Source organism: Aspergillus steynii (assembly GCF_002849105.1).
Source record: "Aspergillus steynii IBT 23096 chromosome Unknown P170scaffold_4, whole genome shotgun sequence".
NCBI lineage: Eukaryota > Fungi > Ascomycota > Eurotiomycetes > Eurotiales > Aspergillaceae > Aspergillus > Aspergillus steynii.
This window is the reverse complement of record NW_020194401.1, coordinates 2693027-2713791: the sequence shown is the minus strand read 5'-3', so window position 1 is coordinate 2713791 and position 20765 is coordinate 2693027. Positions and strand designations below refer to the sequence as shown.

At 52.6% G+C, this 20765-nt stretch overlaps 8 protein-coding genes across 8 annotated transcripts; 3 read left to right on the top strand and 5 right to left on the bottom strand.

Moving 5' to 3' along the window:
- Nucleotides 1–145: 145 nt before the first annotated feature.
- On the bottom strand, nucleotides 146–1038 carry P170DRAFT_426422 (putative ABC transporter; the record flags this gene model as incomplete). Its single annotated transcript, XM_024847707.1, has 2 exons — nucleotides 146–852; nucleotides 912–1038. The coding sequence occupies 2 exons, from the start codon at nucleotides 1036–1038 to the stop codon at nucleotides 146–148; spliced, it is 834 nt and encodes a 277-aa protein (XP_024704823.1).
- Nucleotides 1039–1164: 126 nt separating this feature from the next.
- P170DRAFT_384526 (tRNA dimethylallyltransferase) lies at nucleotides 1165–3040 on the top strand. The gene is made up of 2 exons (XM_024845681.1): nucleotides 1165–1470; nucleotides 1566–3040. The coding sequence occupies exons 1-2, from the start codon at nucleotides 1372–1374 to the stop codon at nucleotides 2982–2984; spliced, it is 1518 nt and encodes a 505-aa protein (XP_024704822.1). The 5' UTR covers nucleotides 1165–1371; the 3' UTR covers nucleotides 2985–3040.
- A 369-nt stretch (nucleotides 3041–3409) lies between these two features.
- On the bottom strand, nucleotides 3410–5068 carry P170DRAFT_357729 (DXO/RAI1 family decapping nuclease; the record flags this gene model as incomplete). The annotated part of the gene is made up of 8 exons (XM_024844237.1): nucleotides 3410–3555; nucleotides 3630–3929; nucleotides 4022–4192; nucleotides 4243–4346; nucleotides 4454–4495; nucleotides 4552–4583; nucleotides 4653–4895; nucleotides 4994–5068. 8 exons carry the CDS (start codon nucleotides 5066–5068, stop codon nucleotides 3410–3412), a joined length of 1113 nt encoding a protein of 370 aa, XP_024704821.1.
- Nucleotides 5069–5397: 329 nt separating this feature from the next.
- Nucleotides 5398–6652, top strand: P170DRAFT_358451 (protein GET4; the record flags this gene model as incomplete). Its single annotated transcript, XM_024844295.1, has 4 exons — nucleotides 5398–5441; nucleotides 5545–5801; nucleotides 5859–6011; nucleotides 6063–6652. The coding sequence occupies 4 exons, from the start codon at nucleotides 5398–5400 to the stop codon at nucleotides 6650–6652; spliced, it is 1044 nt and encodes a 347-aa protein (XP_024704820.1).
- Nucleotides 6653–6738: 86 nt separating this feature from the next.
- Nucleotides 6739–7458, bottom strand: P170DRAFT_475807 (uncharacterized protein; the record flags this gene model as incomplete). Its single annotated transcript, XM_024853289.1, has 3 exons — nucleotides 6739–6836; nucleotides 6932–7000; nucleotides 7074–7458. 3 exons carry the CDS (start codon nucleotides 7456–7458, stop codon nucleotides 6739–6741), a joined length of 552 nt encoding a protein of 183 aa, XP_024704819.1.
- A 449-nt stretch (nucleotides 7459–7907) lies between these two features.
- P170DRAFT_357373 (replication factor C subunit 4) lies at nucleotides 7908–9221 on the top strand (the record flags this gene model as incomplete). Its single annotated transcript, XM_024844215.1, has 5 exons — nucleotides 7908–7996; nucleotides 8066–8286; nucleotides 8351–8450; nucleotides 8513–8935; nucleotides 8996–9221. 5 exons carry the CDS (start codon nucleotides 7908–7910, stop codon nucleotides 9219–9221), a joined length of 1059 nt encoding a protein of 352 aa, XP_024704818.1.
- Nucleotides 9222–9320: 99 nt separating this feature from the next.
- On the bottom strand, nucleotides 9321–10728 carry P170DRAFT_384515 (polysaccharide deacetylase family protein). The gene is made up of 4 exons (XM_024845680.1): nucleotides 10528–10728; nucleotides 9894–10471; nucleotides 9726–9829; nucleotides 9321–9658 (listed from the first exon to the last, which is right to left on the bottom strand). Exons 1-4 carry the CDS (start codon nucleotides 10631–10633, stop codon nucleotides 9526–9528), a joined length of 921 nt encoding a protein of 306 aa, XP_024704817.1. The 5' UTR covers nucleotides 10634–10728; the 3' UTR covers nucleotides 9321–9525.
- Nucleotides 10729–11031: 303 nt separating this feature from the next.
- On the bottom strand, nucleotides 11032–20636 carry P170DRAFT_447161 (amino acid/polyamine transporter; the record flags this gene model as incomplete). Its single annotated transcript, XM_024850856.1, has 6 exons — nucleotides 11032–11925; nucleotides 12031–12225; nucleotides 12286–12558; nucleotides 12699–12972; nucleotides 18761–19530; nucleotides 19602–20636. 6 exons carry the CDS (start codon nucleotides 20634–20636, stop codon nucleotides 11032–11034), a joined length of 3441 nt encoding a protein of 1146 aa, XP_024704816.1.
- Between the last annotated feature and the right edge of the window lie 129 nt (nucleotides 20637–20765).

Sequence of the window (20765 nt, the reverse complement as noted above, 5' to 3'; positions counted from 1 at the left end):
ATGTTGAATATATCCACCCGATCTAAATGCAAACGAAACCGTTTATGCCGTGAACCCCGTTCATGCAGATCATGTCAGTATTGTTGAAGTGAATCATTGTTGAATGACGCCTAAAGAGGCAAACTCCGGAGAAAGATGCGCATATTTAATTGCGCTTTTCAAACCCATACCCTCCTTTCCCTTCGAGCGATTCGTAGGTCTTGCCTTGGCCATGTCGCCCATTCCTGGGCCCCCGGGCTTTCAGATCCTCCCTCAGCCACTTGAGGACAAGCTCACCGAGTTGGCTATTCTGTGAGGTCTCCGGGACCTCGCCCTGGAATTTTTCCATTGGACCCCACTGCCGTACATTTCCCAAGTGCATATGCACGAGGTGGGTTGGCCAGTGGGACAGGTTATCGAGAATATGCGTAGCATAGACAATAGTGCACGGTCTCGTCTCGGTCTCACGCTTGAGAAAAGCGAGGAAATTGCTTCGCGAAAGGAGGTCCAGGTCCACGGTGATCTCATCTAGAAGCAACACCTGCCAGGGCCGGAGTAAGCCCATGGCCAGTTGCACGCGACGCCGCTCCCCATCGGACACAGTATGCATGCGCCAATTGAGATCGATGTCAAGGATGTCTACTAGTTCGTCTCGTCGCTCGGGGTAGGCGTTCCCGCCGACAGAGGCCAACAGCGTGGGAATATCAATGTCGGAGCGGACGATGCCGTTGAGAACCCACTCCATCCCAAGGTATGTCACCCCTTCGAGACCATCCTTGAAAGGATCCTTGCCCCCGACAAAGATTGTGTCCTTCGGAGCGAGACGCTTACCCGCCAGCAAGCGGAGCAGAGTGGTTTTGCCGGCGCCGTTGGCTGCCATTCTGTTAATGATGCCCAGAGTCTTGGTCATACAGCGCGGTGACTTCTCTTACCTCCAATGAGTAGCGTCCGACTGCCCGAAGGAACCTGCAGGCCCACATTCGTCAAACCAGATGACCCATCCTGGAATTGGTAGGACAGGTTTTGGACGTGAACCGAGGGCGCTGGGTAATCGGCCATTTGGACTGGACGGAATCAGGTGAGCAGAAGGCAGAGCGAAATGAGCGACAGCAAGAAACAGACCCAACCGACGTATTTATACTCAAGAACGGAGTGACTCAGAGAACAGAGAAAAGTGGCTAACTAGCAAAAGATTGAAGGATGCGACCGTCGATAAGGAGACGCACCGCACCGCCTTTCCCGATCAGGGCGGAAAATTTCCCCTCCTCCCCATCTTCCTTCTTTTCTATTGCTGCACCGAGGTTCCGCAAACCATGGGGTCCTTGATCTAGCCCCCTCAGTCCTAGATTTCCTAGAGATCAAGATGCCAGGTACCTTTCATTCGGGATTCCGATGCGCCAGTTTTTTCGCTATCTCTATCCTATCAAGGGCTTGTCGATAATGGAGCCTTTGATAACTGTTGTGGGTGCCACTGGCACTGGCAAATCCAAGGTAAGTGAGACGGGTTGGTAGCGGCGCTATTGTTTCTCTCTCTCTCTCTCTCTCTTTCCCCCTAGAAGAGCATCAAAACTGACAATTGCAGATAGCTTGCAGTGGACCTCGCCTCTCGCTTCAATGGTGAGATCATCAATGGGGATGCGATGCAGATGTATCGCGGTCTTCCCATCATTACGAACCAGATTCCGGTCGAGGAGCGCAACGGCATTCCCCATCACCTAATCGATTGTATCGGACTGGGAGAAGAGCCGTGGCGAGTGGGCTTGTTTAAGAACGAGTGCCTTCGACTGATCCGGGACATACATTCGCGGGGGAAGCTTCCGATCCTGGTGGGGGGCACCCATTACTATACGCAAGCAGTACTGTTGAAGGATCAGCTCGTTGGCGAGCCCTCGGCTGATCAGGATGTGGATGTGGAAGCCCCTGACGAAATGGCGGCGCTCGCTGCCAAATGGCCAATCCTCGATGCGCACCCCGATGCGGTGTTGCAGAAACTAAGGGAGGTCGACCCGGTTATGGCCGATCGCTGGCATCCAAATGAGACTCGCAAAATTCGTCGGTCTTTAGAAATCTACTTCCAGACGGGAAAGCGCGCATCGGAGGTTTATGCCGAGCAGAAGCGCTTGAAGCAAGCCGTGTCCGATGCTAAGTCTCGAGACGATGCGCAACAGCTACGCTTCCCGACAATGATATTTTGGGTCCATTCAGATAGGAATGTGTTGAACTCTCGGCTCAACAACCGGGTGGATGCTATGATGGAACAAGGTCTAATGACGGAAGCAGAGCAGATGTTCGAACATCTCAGGCAGAAAAACAAGCAAGACACCACCTTTGACTCTACGCGTGGAGTATGGATTGCGATTGGATTCAAGGAGTTGGCACCTTACTTTGAAGCATTATATGGCGGTCTTTCCAACGAGGCCGAACTCCAAAAACTGAAGGATTCCTGCATTGAGCTAATCAAGATTGCAACGCGTCAATATTCGGCATCTCAGATCAAGTGGATTCGAAACAAGCTATGGGAAACCCTAGCTGAGGCTGGGATGGCACATCGTCTTTTCCTGCTGGATAGCACCGATGTTGAAAATTGGGAGAAGTGCATCACCGAACCATCCGAGCATCTCGTTCAATCTTTGCTCCGGGACGAGCCTACCCCGGACCCCAAGTCTTTCTCAGAATTGGCAAGCAAAACGCTGGGTGCAAAGGAGGCACAATTGCTGAAGGGGCCTCGACCTGAGGCGAAATGTATCAGATGTGACGTTTGCAACAAGACCATGACCGATGAAGCGCAATGGGAAATCCACATCAACGGACAGGTCCATAGAAGAACCCTGAAACATGCCGCAAAAAAGGCGGAGCAGCTGCGGAAAAAGCAGGACAATCTGGAAGAGGGGGAGACAACCCCCCCACGGACAGGTGAACAAGGCTTTTTTTCAGTTAACCCAGTTGCGTCTTCTGCATCGCACAGTTCCATGGAAATCCCTAAGCACCGGAGCACCAGAAAGTAGAGTCTCTGTTTTTCTCAAACGTTATCCTCACTATTATACATTCGCAGTTATGCAAGCTAGTAAAAGATAGCTTTATACATATCAAAGAACCGAGTACCATCGTCTAGCATGCAACTATCTAAATCACATGCACTATGGTCCGGACGCAGCCGCCTAGAAAAGGATCCTTCGTCATCACCTTTGATGTAATGTAACCCATGCCTGCGTCACAAATCATATGCTAGTGGCATGGTATTGATGTCGATGCTTGAAATGCCACGCCATGAGTCAACGCGAAGCAACTGGAATTAGTCACGACTAGGACTTGCGCGTAGCTTTTCCTTCGCGAATCAGGTGCATTCCCAGTATGGGTTCAAGGATGACACTCGTTGGCCTGAAAGCCTTTAGAGAGTCAACAGCCAAAGAGCGTATCAGCCAGGGTTTGATCAAGACGAGGATCGCCAATTCGAAAACGAGGAAGAAAGAATATCGCCCGTCCCGCTTTCTTCGGTCTTGAAAACTTCGATAACGGAGGACTTTTCAAGCTTTCGAATTCTCCAGGTTCCTTCTTCGCAGATCGTTGATTTTAGCCCTGGTACATATACATTAGCCGATTGTTGAACGGACCGAGAATACCAATATTGAGAATGAGGGGGCTATTCATACAGTCAAGAAATGCAGCAGCAAAGTTGATGCAAATGTTACCATCCCATGTTCCTTTCCCCATCTTCTTGACCTTGCCGGGTAAGCTTGCCGTGTCAAGTTCCTCTAGCCGGTGGACAATGCCTTGTTGGTCACGGAATCCCACGATGATCTTCGGAACGCCAAGTAGAAAAGATTGAGCCCAGAACTTCAGGAGTTTTCGCTCATATTTGATCATATCTCGGTCATTCTTGATCTCGGCTGAGGTCTTAAGCTCCACCCAGTTGATCGGATCTTCTTTGCGGTCAGGTTTGGAATCCCAAACTAGCACGTAAGGTTAGAAGGCATGACCAGATGATCTGATAACAACCGAAAAGAGCAACTGGGGTTCGTTCTTGTTTTATCTTTTAACATACCGGCATCAACCTCGCCACCAATCACTAGCCGGGCACTACCAATACCTGTCCGGACGACAGAGCAATATTGCGCATTGTTGTTCACGATCAGCTCCTCACGAGACTCAATCTTGTCGCGAGGAGTCGCGTCCCAAGGCTGATCGAGAAGAGAAAGGGTCTCAAATTTATAACCTACACTTGTCAGTGGGGAAAACATAGCCGGTATAGGGTATATGCATTACCCCAGTAGGCCATCATCTCCTGAGAGGGCATTCCCGGAGGCATTCTTTGAGTGTGCTGCAACCGTTTTTGGTGGTTTTTGTAGGCATTGTTTTCTTCGATAAAACTGGCGCCTGTCAGAGCCGTTTATGGCTGGCATGGTAAGCTTTGAGGCCTACGTACATTGTTCCCTAACATTTGAGGGTCAGCCGTATGTACCATGAATCCGAACACAGGGGGGCATTCACCTGGAAACATGTCGCGTTCATTTCCCATCTACAACTGTGAGTTAGGCAATGGCGCCAAACAGTCAAACAGTAGAGGCCACTCACCCGTTCATCGTATCAAACGGAGCGGTCAAGATCTAGGCAACGTTGCAAACGTATTAGGGGAAGACTTCCACATGGGTCCGGGCGACTGTTCGGTTACTGACCTTGGTCATCATGCCTCTCCAGGTGATGACGTCGGCCTCGCATTTCTTCCCCGTGTCCTTTTCGACAGCAAGAATTGTACCCAGAAGGGCATCTAGATGCTCATCGGCCGAATCATCCAGTTTTTGGAAGCTTTCAAAGCCACGATTTAAATCCGCCGGAAGACGCGGTGGATAATAGTACCGCAGGGACGGCTCTCCGAGATGAAACTGATGTTCATCGTCATACGAAAAGCAAGCGATTTCCTAGAAGATGGTTACATCGGGTCTGCACACCAACGTATGCGCGCCAAGAGAGAGAGAGAGAGAGAGAGAGAGAGAGAAAGGAAGAAAGATGAGCGCACCCTGGGACGTCGGATAGAGGTGCTGGAGCCGTAGAATCGGCCAATGGGCTGGATATCAAAAACCTTACGGTCCATTATGAATCAGTCAATTCTTGGGTAAGGTCGCGCGCATTGGCTGGTCAACTGTGTCCGTAAATCAAGAAAATGCCTTCGGACTGGTCGGGTGAGAATCAGGGATCTTGATGGTAAGTGGGTGGAGGAGGATGAGAAGTAAGTAGAGTCGCAAGTATTCAGGCCGAGCCAAGAGCCGTTCGTCCATCATCAATCGATCTTCTGGCCCTTCCCTCCTCCCCCACCACTTTTTCGACAAGTGCAACAACCACCACGATCCCATTTTGACTCCCCCTCCTATTTCTTTTTGACTATCTTATTTGGGAGCTCTCGCGGGGAGCCTAGAAATCACGATGACTTCGCGTATCGACAAGACTATTGCCCGTCAACGAGAAAAGTGAATCCTCCGTATTTGTGCCGGGCTAGCCCTCACTCTTCTGCTGGGGTTTAAATCAATGCGTGAAGAACCAATACTAACCTTTTGGTTATGTCCTCTCTAGAATCGCTTCCGGGGCTTACTACGAAGCGCATCAACAACTGCGTGTCATCGCCGCGCGATACATCAAGCAAGCAAATTACGATGCTGCCGCGGAGCTTCTGGCTGGCGGTGCGACCGCTCTCCTGAGAGCCGGATCTCAGCAAGGTGCATCCGCCAGTGGAGGAGATCTCGCCATTATGCTGGTTGTCGAAGTGTACACCAAGGCAGGCTGGGAAATCGTGGGAGGGGATAATGATACAGACGGCCGTGCTCGGAAAAGTTGATCTCGATGCTCCCTGCATGCGAAACTTGACTGACGACGATTCTTCATGACAGAGCGCCTTGTCGAGATCCTTCACGAGTTTCCTCCCGAGGAACCCACCCGCAAGCGATTCATCCAGGAGCTAATCGGCTGGAGTGGACGGTTTGGGCCTTTGGAGAGAGGAGACCCGGAATTGCATCATGCTGCCGGATCAGTTTACGCCGAAGGTCCGTATATTCTGGGTACACCAAATATCCATTCCTAATTATAATCTGCAGACCATGAACCGTACGAGGCCGAGAAGCATCTCATCCTCGGAACGTCTGAATCCGCCGAAACGCTGGCAAAGCTTGAGTATGAATGGTACACCAACGATGAACCGCATACTGCCGCGATCTATGCATCACGCGCAGTGTTTCCGTACATTCTAACGGGTAACCTGCGCAATGCCAACAAAGCCCTTCTTATCTTTACATCGCGGCTTTCTTCCTCCAATCCCGCTCTTGGCTCGCAAGGGATTAGCAGTGCGAGTTCCGATGTCCGAGTCTTCCCCGCGCTCCCATTGCTAAATTTCCTGAATATGCTACTCCTCACGATCCAGCGTGGTAGCGCAGACCTTTTCAAGCAGCTCACTGCACACTACGCGGCACAGATCCAAGAGGTGGGTATATGGGACGACGCATTAGCCCAGATTGGAGAGCAGTATTTTGCGATCAAAATTCCCCGGCAAGGCAACCCGCTGTTAGATATGATGGGCAGCATGTTGTTTGGAGGAGGTCAGGAGGGCACGGGGGGTCGGAGAGTACAAGGAGGCCGGGGACAATCGAGAAAGGTCGAGGCGCCGCCGGCGAATCCGGAGCTCGATTAGACAAGTTGCGGTTTCCGTACCATGTGATACGCAGGAGGTTTCGGAGCTTTGCGGACGAGGATGCAGTTTGCCCGCATGCGCCGCTATCAGAGCCCTGCGTCGCTTTCTGGTTCGTACATCCAATTGTCTTCGTCCAACGCGGCTACTTTATTCCGGAGGCTTTGGTGGATGAGGGTTAGAATTTCTTTTTAAGAATCAGCTTCGAGGCTCCAGTTGACCGACACGGAAGGCAAAGTTGTTTCGACTACAACTGACGAAAAACACTTAGATAGTACTTACCAGCCGGTTCACTGCTCAGTTGTCTGTTGCGGCTTCGGCACATCATTTCCACCAAAGTTGCCTCAATCTCTGGATTTCGAGTGGGATCACAATTAGCATCAACTGACTCCTGAGAAGGGGGCCATTGAGGTCCGCAGCGTACTCTTTTTTTCCCGTTCACTCATGCCTGCCTGCGCCGTAGGATCGGTACCTCTGGCCCCAGGGCCTCCGGACATGCCCCCACCCTCGACACCCTCCATCTCATCTTCACCTTCCTGTCCAGCAATCGGCGGAAGAACGGGGATGTCGAGCTTGTAGCCGCCGTTCTTGTCCCGAGTCACAATTTCTCCATTGTCGACTGGGCCCGAGCTGAGAGACGAGGTAGATTCAGACGCAGCGGACGATAGCATGTGCGAGGAAAGACCGGAGACACCGTGGTTAGCTGCGCTGCCAGTAAGTTGCACCGAGGCATTCGAAGGGGCGGCAGACACTGGCCGTCGACTCAGATGGTGATGGAAAATATTGCGGCGGACGGAGGTTGCTCCCATTGCGGTAGGGGGTAGTTCACGCAAGTGATTGGCCCGGATCCTGTTGACGGATGTATCGAGCGAGATAAGGATATTGCAATATCATACGATGTTAGAGCGACGCCTATGGGATTGAGTTGGAGATGAGAGGATGGGAAGAGAAGAAGGTGCGGATGTATGTAAGATAGTAAGATAGAAGGTAGGTAGCCCGGTAAGGTAAGATTGTAAGACGGTAAGGCCTGTACCGAGGCGCAGTAATGTAATATACATACATACAGTACAGTATACAGACGGAGATCTCTGTTATTTACACTCCGGAAAGTGGTAACTTGCGTCATGTCCCGTAAAGGAGAATTCATCCCAATCGGGCCAAATCCACGGGAGCTCGACGCGTCGGTTTTCGCGTCCTTCTCGACATCGGCCTCGCTATTTCGTCAACTCCCCGCCCCTGCGCATCCCAAGTCGTTATCATGGCCCAAGCCGAATCTTCCGCCAGTGCTGCCCGCAATGGCCTCAAAGCTGTCACAACGGGAGCTCCACCCGACTACGAGCTGCCTTGGTATGCATATAACCAACCCTCTCGACTCCAACCCGGTGAAGCCTAGCTCTAACGGCCAGCTCCCCACAGGGTCGAGAAATATCGCCCCGTCTTTCTCGATGACATCGTCGGAAACACAGAGACAATCGAACGTTTGAATATTATCGCGAAAGATGGGAACATGCCTCATGTTATCATCTCGGGAATGCCGGGTATCGGAAAGACGACTTCGATACTGTGTTTGGCGAGACAATTGTTGGGTGACGCATATAAGGAGGCGGTGTTGGAATTGAATGCCAGTGACGAGAGAGGTATTTGACTGGAGGATTTTCTCTAGAGATCTGGGAGGCCCTCGGCGTCTGACAAGCTATCCAGGTATCGATGTGGTCCGCAACAGGATCAAGGGATTTGCTCAGAAGAAGGTCACTCTGTCACCAGGCCGTCACAAGATTGTTATACTTGACGAAGCCGATAGGTATGTATACAGAGCCTGGTATCCCCTAACTTATCCTGACCGTGTCCAACCGTATCCTCTAGTATGACGCCGGGTGCCCAACAAGCGCTCCGGCGAACGATGGAGATCTATTCGTCTACCACACGATTCGCGTTCGCCTGCAACCAGTCCAATAAAATCATCGAGCCTATTCAGTCGCGATGTGCTATCCTCCGCTATGCCCGGTTGACGGACACCCAGGTTGTCAAGCGGTTAAAGCAAGTTTGCGAGGCCGAAAAGGTGGAGCATACGGAAGATGGCATTGCCGCCTTGGTGTTCAGTGCCGAGGGAGACATGCGCCAAGCGATCAACAACCTCCAGAGTACATGGTCTGGCTTCGGGTTTGTTAGCGGAGACAATGTGTTCCGGGTGGTTGACAGCCCCCATCCTATCAAGGTGCAGGCGATGATCAAGGCCTGCTGGGAGGGCAAGGTGGATGCTGCCTTGGAATCCCTGAACGAGCTATGGTATGTTGTGTGGCCAATGACTACAGTGGTGTTCCAACAACTGTTCTAACTTCCCTATAGGAACCTAGGATACTCTTCTCATGATATCATCAGTACCATGTTTCGAGTCACCAAGACTATCCCGACTCTGTCGGAGCATTCCAAGCTAGAGTTCATCCGAGAGATCGGGTTTACGCATATGCGCATCTTAGATGGTGTACAATCCTTGCTTCAATTGAGCGGCTGCATATCGAAACTCTGCAAGATCAACATGAAACCCCAGCTATTCGAGCCTCCGAAGGCCTAAGAAACGAACCAAAAAAGCGAAAATGAAACGACATCTCTTTCCTGGCATATCATTTGGTTGGTGTTTTTTAGGCGTTTGGATAGCACAGGCAAAAATGGTCCATGATTTTTTATTTCCAATGTGGGAATTATATAGAGTTACTAGGCGCCACCATTCCCGAACGAATGTGCCGGGTATCATCGCATTCATCGCATTCAAATTAGGTGGGCTGGTATAAATGACACCATAGCTGATACAGCTGAAGGGGGAGGGCACAAGTTAGTTTTGCTAGTGATAGAAACCGAGCCCATGGCATGTTCTGCTATCATTTCTCCAACGCAGGAGCAGACGGCATTCTCGCGCCCTCCGGCGGTTTGTTTTTGGTCTTGAAATCATCACACATTTGCTCCATAGTCACCCATTCCACACCCTCATGCTTGTTGATATGCTCGATAATCCTAAATGCGAATCAGCACCCCCCTAAGAAAAACCATCATCAACCATCACGATCGGACGGTGGCTCACCTCTCGTGCATGAGAAGAACATGTGGGCGACCCGACACATCCGGGTGGATGGTCATGGGGAAGACAAACTCGTCATATTCTCGATAAAAGTAGTCAAAGTGGTCCTGAGCTTTTGATCAGCTTCAGACCAACGGGAGAGAGGTATCTAGACTGGGAATTTGGACAAACCTTCCAGATATCCTCGATATCTCTTGGGTTTACCCATCCGTGGCTGTTGGGAGCCGACTTGATAAACATCATCGGAGGCAGATCATCAATGTACCAGTTGCCCGGAATTTCTACCAACCCAGTTTCTTGGCCGCGATTCAACGGTTTCATCCATGTTTCCGCCTTCTGGCTGTAATCGATCTTCGTCCAGGTGTCTCCCGTACGGAGCCAATACATCTGGCAATCATGGTGAGACATGGAGTGGTCGTATTCGACCCCATAGGAAAGCAAGAGGTCCGTCATCTCTTTGCTCGTTTCCCACCATGGTGCAACCATACCACGAGGTGGCTTGCCGCAAAAGTCCAGGAGCATGCGATAGGTCTTATCGAGGATGTCCCGCTGCTGCTCGATCGTCATGTCTGCCGGATTCTCGTGGCTGTATCCGTGCAATCCAATCTCATGGCCGGCGTCCCGGATCTTTGCGCATTCTTCCGGGAAGGTCTCCAGGGAATGGCCAGGAATGAACCACGTTGCTTTGATGTCGTATTTCTGGAACATCTTCAGAAGACGCATGGTGCCAATGTGGCCGGCAAACAAGCCTACCAGTGGAATCAGTGTTGGGCCTCTCTCTAATGTATGCGGCGAGCAAGCTCACCTCGACTGATGTCATTGGCGCTGTCCTCGCCGCCGTATGATCCCAGCCAACCGGCCACGGCGTCGATGTCGACGCCGTAACTGACCAAGACTCGTTTCTTGCCCATGGTTCTTCTCTTCCGGCTGATGAACGGTTTGGGGGTTGACAGGGAGATTTCAAGCTGCCATATACCTAGTATAAATATCCCTGCTCACGGTCGAAGAGTGGGGAAGTCCGGTGACGATAAGCACATGGCTTATCATCCGGATAATCCCTGACTAAAGCATCCTCCGCTTATCACCACGGATTAACTCCAACTCTCCAACCTAGGCTCTTGATTGTTACTCCAACTTCCCAAGTGGAGGGCTGCATGCCCCCCACCCCAAGAACCGAAAAGTGGGGGAATACCTACAGAGTACTATCGGAGTACGTCGCAGTAAGTACTCCTTGGAGAACCCCGAAGATCAATGGCAACGAATGGATTCATTGAGTTCAGTATCTACCATTCTTTTTGCTTAGTCCTGCTCATTGCCCTCTCCAAATCCTCTCGATAGCGCCCGCAGCTCCCAACACCTTCTCTTCATTGAGCTTCGGCCCGATAATCTGTACCCCAATCGGGTGACCCTCCATGGCCTTTACATCATATAGACTCCAATTCCAGGCGTCGAGCTCGTTTCGTGGTTGATATGGCTCCTCCGGAAGGTCGTCCACCCCTAGTCTCACCTGGTCAACGGGAAGAGTGACCGCGGGGTAGTCGAGCAGATTCCAAATTTTCGTGTATCCAACCCATCGCACCCCACGATGGGGAATCGCCGAGTGCGGCATGGTGGGGGACAAGAGGATATCAACCGGTTGTCCCAACGCAGATCGCGTCGCATTCCACTTGTCGAGGTATTTTTTCTGCAGTGCGATCTTCTGCTTATTGAGTTGCCAGTAGTCATAGACTGAAATGGCCTCCCCTCGCTTGACGAGTGCTTCCACGTGGGGTATGAGTGGCTCTCCGGCTACATCAACGTCGCGACGAATGTCTTCACAGCCATCGACCGTATAGTAACGATCCATCAGCCGGATATATTCCAGGTGATCTGACGCATCCCAGGTAAGTACCTCATGACCCGCGGCTTTCAACTTCACGGTTAACTCTCGGAGCGCCCTTTCGATAGGGGGGTGGATTTTGACCACGCCGTCATCCAGAATCAAGCCAATTACCATGGGCCGACTTTGTATGGACTGGAAAACCCCTTCGTTCCATTCTAGAGGAGCACATCGGGGATCCAATTCCCAAGGTCTGGCATTCGCGATCAACCGACTTACGTAGCATATAGAAGACAGATCCCGAGCCATTGGCCCTACAGCTGAAGGAACATGTTCCTGTCCTTCTGTGGAGACCGGAACCCCGTAGTATGGAAGTCTACCGCTCTGCTCCCCAGGTTACTATGGTGTCTCGGGATTTGAGGCCAGACCCTCTAGGAGGAGGCGGGTTCGAAGTGAGCAGAGAGAGAGGGGGGGGGACGAGGCACTCACACTAGGTTTGAAGCCGTACAAGCCCATGATGCTCTGAGGAATCCTGATACTGCCACCTATATCCGTTCCCAGACCTAGAAGAGAGCCATGCAAGGCCAGGAGAACACTTTCTCCCCCGGTCGAGCCGCCCGGCGTGAATTCCGGATTTCGCGGGTTGACGGTCAGTCCCCATAGAGGATTCTCCGTTTCTGCCCACTTAACACAGGATCAGATTCATACTCCAGTGGGAATAGGATCGTTCAGAGGATGGCATACCATGATGCTCTGCGGCAGATTCGACTTAGCCAGAACCACTGCACCCATGCTTTTTAGCATCTGAATGAGAACAGCATCTTCTGCAGCGGGAGCAAAGGAGCGTCCCACATAGCCTAGAGTACTATCGACTCCTTTGACATTAAACTGGTCTTTGACCGTGAGTGGGATGCCGTGGAGCGGTCCCTTGAGTTGGCCGGTCTCTCGGAAGTCGCGATCCAATGCTCGAGCCTGAGCCAAAGCATCTCCAAAGATCACTTCTGTGATACAGTTGGTCTATCGATGCCCTGCCGTGGTTAATACGTGTTCATCGGTGAAGCATACCCTTCCATGACTCTTACCAGTTGGTGCGCGACCACTGCCCTGGATTCCAACATTCGTTAGTTCAATCCACTCCAAGCGGGCAATTGGCTCACCAAGAAGGATGGCATGGACGGTTGGTACCTTTTGATGTAAGCCCGCACCACCTGCTCGGCGGTGAATTTGGTCAGCCTTAACTGCTCCAGCAAAGAGGCTATATTGTCAATCTCCGTGATCTCCTGGGAAAGAGGATCGTCCCAGAGACATGAGCGATCCTGCACCCGGGGGACCTGAGGGGGTCGTTGGTCCACATTCAAGGTCATATAAGGCTTCAACGCCTGGTCGCGCTGGGATCGTTTCTTGGAAACGGTCTGCGCCCATGATTGAAGGCTACCCATTTTTTTTTTTTAAAAAAATATTTTATTCTGCGTTGCTGGCGACCGGATTGAGTTGAACGGATTTTGTAAGGTACGGGGTAGACGAATCAATAGTATGTATGTACCTACCTTAAGTAGGGCACGAAGGAGGGGGTTAGAGATAAGACTAGGGAGTAGGTATGAATATGAATCGGGAATTGCGAGATAAGAGAGGTACCTGGCAGTACCTTCCTGTCTAGTACTATAGGTCTCCGTACGATACTGGATACCGCGTACATCTCCGTACATACGGACGTACCATACGGACCGTCGGACAGACAGACTCCCGTAACGCGGGGCCTCCACGGCCGTCCCTTCCTTTTTTTTTTTTTTTTTTTTTTTTTCCCTTTTTTTCGGGCCCGGCTTCCCCTGCCTTTTTTTCCCTTCTCCAGATCTTCTTCTTCAACTCGGTTCGGTCCTGCAGAACTATTGGCCTTATTCTCCATCTTGAACTCTTAAGACACATCTCAAGCTCCACGTCTCGCTTCCGCCTAGTGTGGACCGGTTCGCGTCACTCGAGTCCACCTATATAATAGCCAGCCCAATTGATTCGTTCTGAATTAAATTATGCCAGCATGAACCCGACCTCGGATGCCGCCGTGCCAACCCCGGCGGGAGCCATTCGCTCAGATTCCCGAAGGAAGACGTCGGGGACTATCGCGAAAAGAGCGTGCGACCAATGCAAATTCCGCAAGATTAAGGCAAGCAGATGCCCTCCGTCTCTTTTGGCCCCTCCTTCTTTGCCATCCAATAGTGGGGGTGAAAACCGGGCCATGCTGTATGCTAACCTAGTCAGTACCGCTTAACAGTGTAGTCTTTCGCACCCATGCAAAGCCTGCGTGTCCATGGGCTTTGATTGTACCTTTTTCCAGCCACAGAAGAAACGGGGTCCTACCGGACAGTGAGTTTTTCGAATCACTTGAGCCTTGTCGCTGCTCGATGTGCGAGTTCTTTCTTAACCTCCAATGTCATTGAAAAAGCCGCGTATCGCAAATCCGGCAGCAACAGACCCATGTGCCGGCCAAAAGCCCGCGCACTCGGGCCGCGCCTCAATCGTTTCCCACTGCTTTTCCGTATCAAACCGAGGCCCCGTTGCCGGAGGGAGACCAACTCGGTGCGGTTCCTTCCATGCAAGAGGCCACGCCATGGCATATGCCGGGTGAAGCTCATCTGTCCGTCGGCCTTGCGCCTCCTCATGCCCCTCCCCTTGCGCCGGGATGGGCGGCGGATGCCGCCTCGGTTGATTCTCATAGCAATAGCGGAATCAGTTGGAACGAGAGGAATGACGTAGAGTATTGGCTGCCGGACAATCTGCATGCTCAGATGCCAATGTTTGATTTCCCCGGTAGTAATATCTACCTGAAAACGTCTCTGCCGTCTATCATCCAGAGCGAGGCGGATCCGGCGGGATTGCCTCAGCCAGTCGAATCTTCGAGCATTCCCGTGTCGAGCGTCGGGCCCCCTCCAGTCGAATCAACTGGCCTGAAGACAGTATGGCCCCCTTCCATAGTCGAAGCCAACATGATACCATGGATCGACGTCTACTTCGACCGCTTGCATCCGACATTGCCCGTTTTGAATCGGTCGTCCCTGTTCGTCCGAATGTTGTCCCAGGAGCACCGGAGGAACCCGCAGTTCGGCTCGATGTTACTGGCGTTGTGCGCCTTTTCCCTAACCCAGCCAATTGAGATAGATGAACGCCCTACCTCTCAATCTCGGGCAGACCAGGCGAGATTGATGATGAACGAGGCCACCAAGATGCGGAGCTGTTCCGATTTCGGGGAGCACCCGACTATCGAGGCTGTCCTAACGAGCTTCTTCCTCTTCGGCTGCCTCTTCGGTAGCAACCAGCATAATGCTGCGTGGCTCCGGTTGCGAGAGGCTCTCGACCTTGCGGCCACTCTGGGGCTAAACAACCCTGATTCATATCGGGAGCTTTCTAGCGAAGAGAAAGGCCAACGCTTGCGAACCTACCTGGTCTTATCCATCACGGAGAGGTATGGTATTTGAGGCCCGCCCCGAATTTTGCGCTCCGATCTAACTTGCTTTCCAAAACAAAGAGCGTACGCGCTGCAGCGCAGACACCCCATAACCTTCTGGGGAAAGCCAGGCTTTAGTATGCGCTCGGTTCATGACTTTATCCACAACGCCACTCATAGTCTTGTGTCGGGTATCATTGTCCACAATGAAAAAGACGCCAAAGGCATGATGGGGCTAGCCCGTTTGATGGAGCTGTTTGATGCAGTTGATGAAGACGTCGTGGATTGCTGGAATCGACGATGCAGCATAAATGCTGGGTATTGCGAAAGACTTACTGAGCAGAAGGCCCTAGGCATCCACCAAAATCTGAGCCGTGTCAGTGAATCAGAAAGATATAAGGGGTACGACTGGTTTGAGCGCAGCAAGTCCTCCTCAGGTGGCTCTCAAGGTGCTTATCCAGCAATGGGTCTGCGGGAGACCCAATGCGCCGATGTCTTTATCACCAAAAAGTGGCTCCAAAATCGTGTATGGGTTCTATGTTCTGCACACGGACTCTTGAAGCCTACATCTGACCATGAAGAGCTCTGTTTTGTCTATGCGGTTTCCATTGCCAAGGACACGCTGAAAATTTGTCAGTCGTTGCGCCTTAGCTCCATGGAGGCCCATGGAATTGGCCTTGTGAGTGTTGGACACCATCGGAGATTACGCCTTCCCCAAGCTTACGGAACCAGGTTGAAAAGCTGTATGATATCGCTCTCAGTGCCATTGGTGTTTCGTCCAGCGCTCGATTGCCCGGAGGAAATGGATTAGTTCTTGGCCCCGTCATCGAAAATGCTCCTGGCCCCGAGAATTCGTCCACGAATTTCTCAGAGTCGACATCGCAATCCACACGCGCTACCTCGTTATCACACTCCCTTGCAGAGGATTTCCTATTACTGCTGAGCAGCCTTCGCGGCGGAAACCACCCATTTCTGGAAAAGTACAAGACATTCTTGAGAACTTCGCATACCGACGACAAAGCAAACACGAGCTGGACTCCCCAATAAAGCATGTCGCACCTATTCTCGAATCTGTTCAATTTTTGCCACTTCGCTCCCCTAATTTCGTCTTGACCTTCTTTCTGCCGCTCTCGTTCTTGCAGGCGAAGCACGGTCAAAAAGGTTGGATTTGTTTGCGGATATACGAGATACACATATTTACATGGATGAGAATCAAACCGATATAGCCGGCATATCTCGAGCTACCGGGGATAGGGATTTGTGTCTATTAGGTTGATAATATACATACACGCCAAGGACGAGAGATATGTCCTAAGGCCTAGGACACGGACTGCTCGAACCACTACGGTCTGCCCGTGTGAAGAAATTCTTGCCCGTCCGGGCCCGTTCTGAAGTTTGATACCTTCGCCATTTCCACGCCGGCACTTTAGCATCATACATCTCGTCGATTTCCGCAAAGGTCCGATCTTTGGTTTCGGGCATGGAGAAGTAGGTAAATATTAGAATGCACAACATGCACCCGGCAAATACAAGGTAGGCCCTGGCTCCCAGATTTGCTGTGTCGGCTGTCGTTAGTTGTGGGACGACGAGCGTAGTGATCACGGCGGTGGTTTGCGCACACGCAATTGTATAGGCCATGGTGTGGTGGCGGAGCTTGGGAGTTGCGATTTCCGAGGGCATCAGACTGGACAAGGACGCGAACGAGGAGGCCCAGAAGAAATTGAACACGAAGGACAAGGCTGCAATTGCCAGGGCCGACTGCGGGTCGCCTCGGTTGAACGCTAGCCCTCCTGCCACGGCGTCGATGATGAACAGGACGCACATTCCTACCAAAGCGGTTGGACGACGTCCACTGCGGTCGATCACGAAAGGTGCGGCAATGGTGCCAGCAAGTGTGCAACATGACGCAATCACGGTCAGAGTGAAGGGGTCCTTGATCCCCATCTCGACGAGAAACACCGTGCTGTATGTCGTAGACAGGATCACGCCAGATATCTGGTTCAAGGAGTAGAAGGAGCCGGCGGTTAGGGTTCGCTGAAGGTGTTGCCGGGTGAAGATCTCCCAGAAGTCGCCACTGGCTCGCAGCTCTCGCTCGGTCTGTTCGCTGTGCTTAATGATGCTAAGCTCTTCCTCCACCCTCTGCTCGCCAAACCCGCGCAGCTTTTGCAGGTTCGTCCGGGCCTGGTCCATCCGACCTTTGGCTACCAGCCACTGGGGACTCTCCGGGAGAGGCAGTGTGCAGACGAAGAGAAACCCGGGCACGGCGGATTGAACCGCCAAGGGGATCAGATAGGACTTCCTGCCGCCTAGCTTTTGGGTGGCGAACACCACGATTGTTCCTATCAACCCGGCCATCACATTCAAGATGTTGATTATCGAAACGCTTCGGCCTCTCATGGAGGCGGGAACTACCTAGCAGACCAAACAAGCTCAGTGATGCCGAACGACGCCTTCGAGGTAAGCTGGGGGAGGGAGTGGCCATATTCTCACCTCGGACAAGTACAAGGGGACGGTGCCATTGGCGATGCCCATGGCGATGGCGTTCACGAATCGACCGGAAACGAAGGCTGCCAGGTTGGGTGCAAACAGTTGAATTAGTCCGCCGCCGATGGAGATGGCATATGCTATCAGCACGGGGGGTTTGCGACCCAGGCGGAAGTTCAGAGGAGAAGCGGCTAGGCCTCCAAAGATCGAGCCAACTAGTGGAACGGAGAAGATGATGGTCTGATTGCGAGCTGTCATGGAGTATACGCCCGTTGCAGGATTGAGGCCTTGGTACCGGTCCACCTAGGTCCAGCGTAGTGTTTCTCAATCAGCTCCCGCACGAACCGCCGGGACCAGGAAACTCACAAAGGGTTCCAGCGCCGCCACGGGCGATATGACCTTGTCATCGAAGCCAAACAAGAACGACGCCGCCCCGAAGACCACGCAAGCCAGCATCAACGCGAGATTGACGGCGGCCTTTCCTGACGACGCATGGGTTTCGGGAGGGAAGTCCACATGTTGCACGTCGGTTGACTTACTATGCATGACCAGATGGAAGTCGAATCTGGGATGGCCCTCGGGGGGAGGAGAACCAAAGGGAATCGATCACTCCCGCATCTCTCGGAAGATTCCACGTCATTTCGTGGGTGGAGCTGAGGAATAGGATTCCCCGGATTGATTACGGAGTAGGTCGCTCTCCCCAGGAAATGTCTCACCGGCGTCGGCGAAGGGTATCGCATACGACCATACAGAGACATCATGTCCTTCCCCCTGATTCACCCGGCCCGCATTGACTCCTTCGCTGCCTAATTTTGGGCCACGAGGGATTCGTTTCTCCGAGGATCCCCCGGAATCGCCATCGCAGTGAAACACGCAAGCCTACGGCAGACCTCTTGCTTCGAATCGCATTCTTTGATGACCGTTCATGACTATTAATTATATGTGGATCACTAGATTTCATATACCCATCCCACCCATTCGTGATTATAAACACTCTTCCGCTTCTATTAAAACACATGTCGAAAAGGAACAAAACAACCCAACCTCCCCCTGGCGCGGGACGACAACCGCCTGTCCCTTGCGATATCTACGCCCGAATACACCGGACCAATGCAAAAAAAAAAAAAAAAAAAAAAGGTCGTCTCAACCTCCGGAGAACTAGAAATGATAGGTTTTGGCGAGGGAGTGATGGAGGAAGTAAGAAAGAAATAGGTGCGGCAGAAGAGTGTGCATAAGAATCCAAGCCAAGCTAGGACGTCCTGCTGGCTAGTGGATTATCGCGATCGCCAGAATCTCCACCCCGGCAACGCTTTGCGGCCATCTCGCTGGTAGATGCGCCAGAAGTAAACCGGTACTCCAGCGATGATGAAGGCCACAACAATCAGGGTCTGCAGGGGCTCTGCAATGACCGCCCTGCTAAGAAGGAACAAGCTAACGCAGCAGAAGATGATCGGATTGGAGATCCACGTTTTGTAGGGGCGCTCCAGATGCGGCTCTCGGATCCTCAGAACGATGAGGCCGAGCACGGTGAGGAAGTAGAAGGTATAGCCGGCCACGCCGTAAAAGGTGACCAGGGTCCTGAATTCACCCACAACGACGTAAACGAGCGTGAGCGCGCTGTTCAAGGCCATCGCGTAAATCGGGGTGTAACCGATCCGGGTGCCCTCCCCGAAGATGCGCGCGAGGAATTTGCCAGCGCACGACCGGCGCTGCAGTCGGCCGCTGGTGGGTGAATCCCGAGTCCACAAGTGGCCAAACACCGACGGCAGATAACCTTCCTTGCCGGCAGCGTAGACCAACCGTCCGCTCGTGAAAATCGTCGCGTTGAGGGCGCCAAAACAACTCGCCGAGACGATTAGTGCAAACACCAGAGCCCCGACGGACCCAAAGACCTTGTCGCCGAACTGAACGACCACCGTGTTGCTCGCCTCGATGGTCGAATGGGGTAGAACCAGAAAATACGAGATATTGGCGAGTAAATAGCTGAGGATGACCAGCGGCATCGTCGTGTGAATGACACGAGGAAGGTCACGGTTGGGATTCTTGAATTCTCCCGTCACATAGTTTGTCTGCACATCGTTAGTCCGTTGAGTCAGACAGCAGGGACGCGGCCGATGCTGAAGAGGATGGTAAAACGCACATTGTCCCAGCCGTCAAAGGCCCAGAGGCCTGCATACAGCGCAAGCGCCCACGCCGACACATCCACACTTGTACCCTTAAACCAGCCGGATTTCCACTCTTCACTCGCACTCCCGCTTGACGAAAGCCCAGTGATAGCCACAACGATGCCGATAACGGTGACCCCGAGCAAGGCGATGAATTTGAAGAACATGAGAACGTCGCCGAGGCGGGTGGCCACTCGGGTCGAGGCGCAGTTCAACAGGGTGACCACGAAGACACCTCCCACGGCGACGGCCTTGTTGATCCAGGGGTTGACCTGTTCGACCTCCGCCCCAACCACGGCACGAACAACGTATTCCCCAAATATGATGGCGATAATGGCCGCGCTGCCAGGCTTCAGAACGAGGACAGCACACCAGGTGAAGAGGAACCCCGCCAACTCCCCGAAGATCTTAGAAAGGTATACCTGGGAGCCACCGTTCAGCGGAATCGCGCCTCCTAGCTCCGCGTAGCTGGCCGCTCCCGTCCATGCCAGTAAGCCGGCAACCACCCAGGCAATAAGCGATGCGCCCGGAGAGCCCGCATTGACATTGACCTGACTGGGGGACGAGAAGATCCCGGAGCCGATGATCAAACCAACGACCAGAGAAAGCCCATTCAGATAGGTCAAGGTCTTGTTTCTTTCCAAGGAGCCATCGGCGACCCCGGCCTCTCTATCTAGCGCAGATGGGGCACCCAAGGGAGCATAACCGCCGGTGGTCTGCGACAAAGGAAAGAGCGTTCTCCCGAAATCGAAAGCGGACGATACCGAATATGAGCGGGCCGACCTGGGTCGGCCGGACTCGAAAGTGGTGTGCTGATGGGAATTCGATAGAGGATCCTCGTCCTCGAGGGAGAGCTTGCGCGAAGATGAAATGCCGGAGGGGGAGGAAGAGCGGGAGGATCCAGCACCGGGATCGGGGGAGGAAGCGAGCGAAGCAAGTTCTAGTGAGTCGCGCGGGGCACGATGATGGTCTGGCCGGCTTTCAGCATTGGAAAAGGGCAAACGGGACATGGCGATCTGGTTCTAAAAGGAGGGAAGGGGGGCGAAATGACATGCGAGCAGGTCAGAGATCGTAGACAAGAGGGCCCATCCCATCGAACGGTGGACGAGCGAAAGTGAAAGGAGAAAGGAAGGGAGAGC

Coding starts and splice junctions, on each gene's coding strand:
- P170DRAFT_384526 (XM_024845681.1), top strand. CDS start 1,372: ATGCGCCAGTTTTTTCGCTATCTCTATCCTATCAAGGGCTTGTCGATA. Junction 1,471..1,565: donor CTGGCACTGGCAAATCCAAG/GTAAGTGAGACG, acceptor AATTGCAGATAG/CTTGCAGTGGACCTCGCCTC.
- P170DRAFT_384515 (XM_024845680.1), bottom strand. CDS start 10,633: ATGGGCAAGAAACGAGTCTTGGTCAGTTACGGCGTCGACATCGACGCC. Junction 10,472..10,527: donor CGCCAATGACATCAGTCGAG/GTGAGCTTGCTC, acceptor TTCCACTGGTAG/GCTTGTTTGCCGGCCACATT. Junction 9,830..9,893: donor ATATCGAGGATATCTGGAAG/GTTTGTCCAAAT, acceptor TCAAAAGCTCAG/GACCACTTTGACTACTTTTA.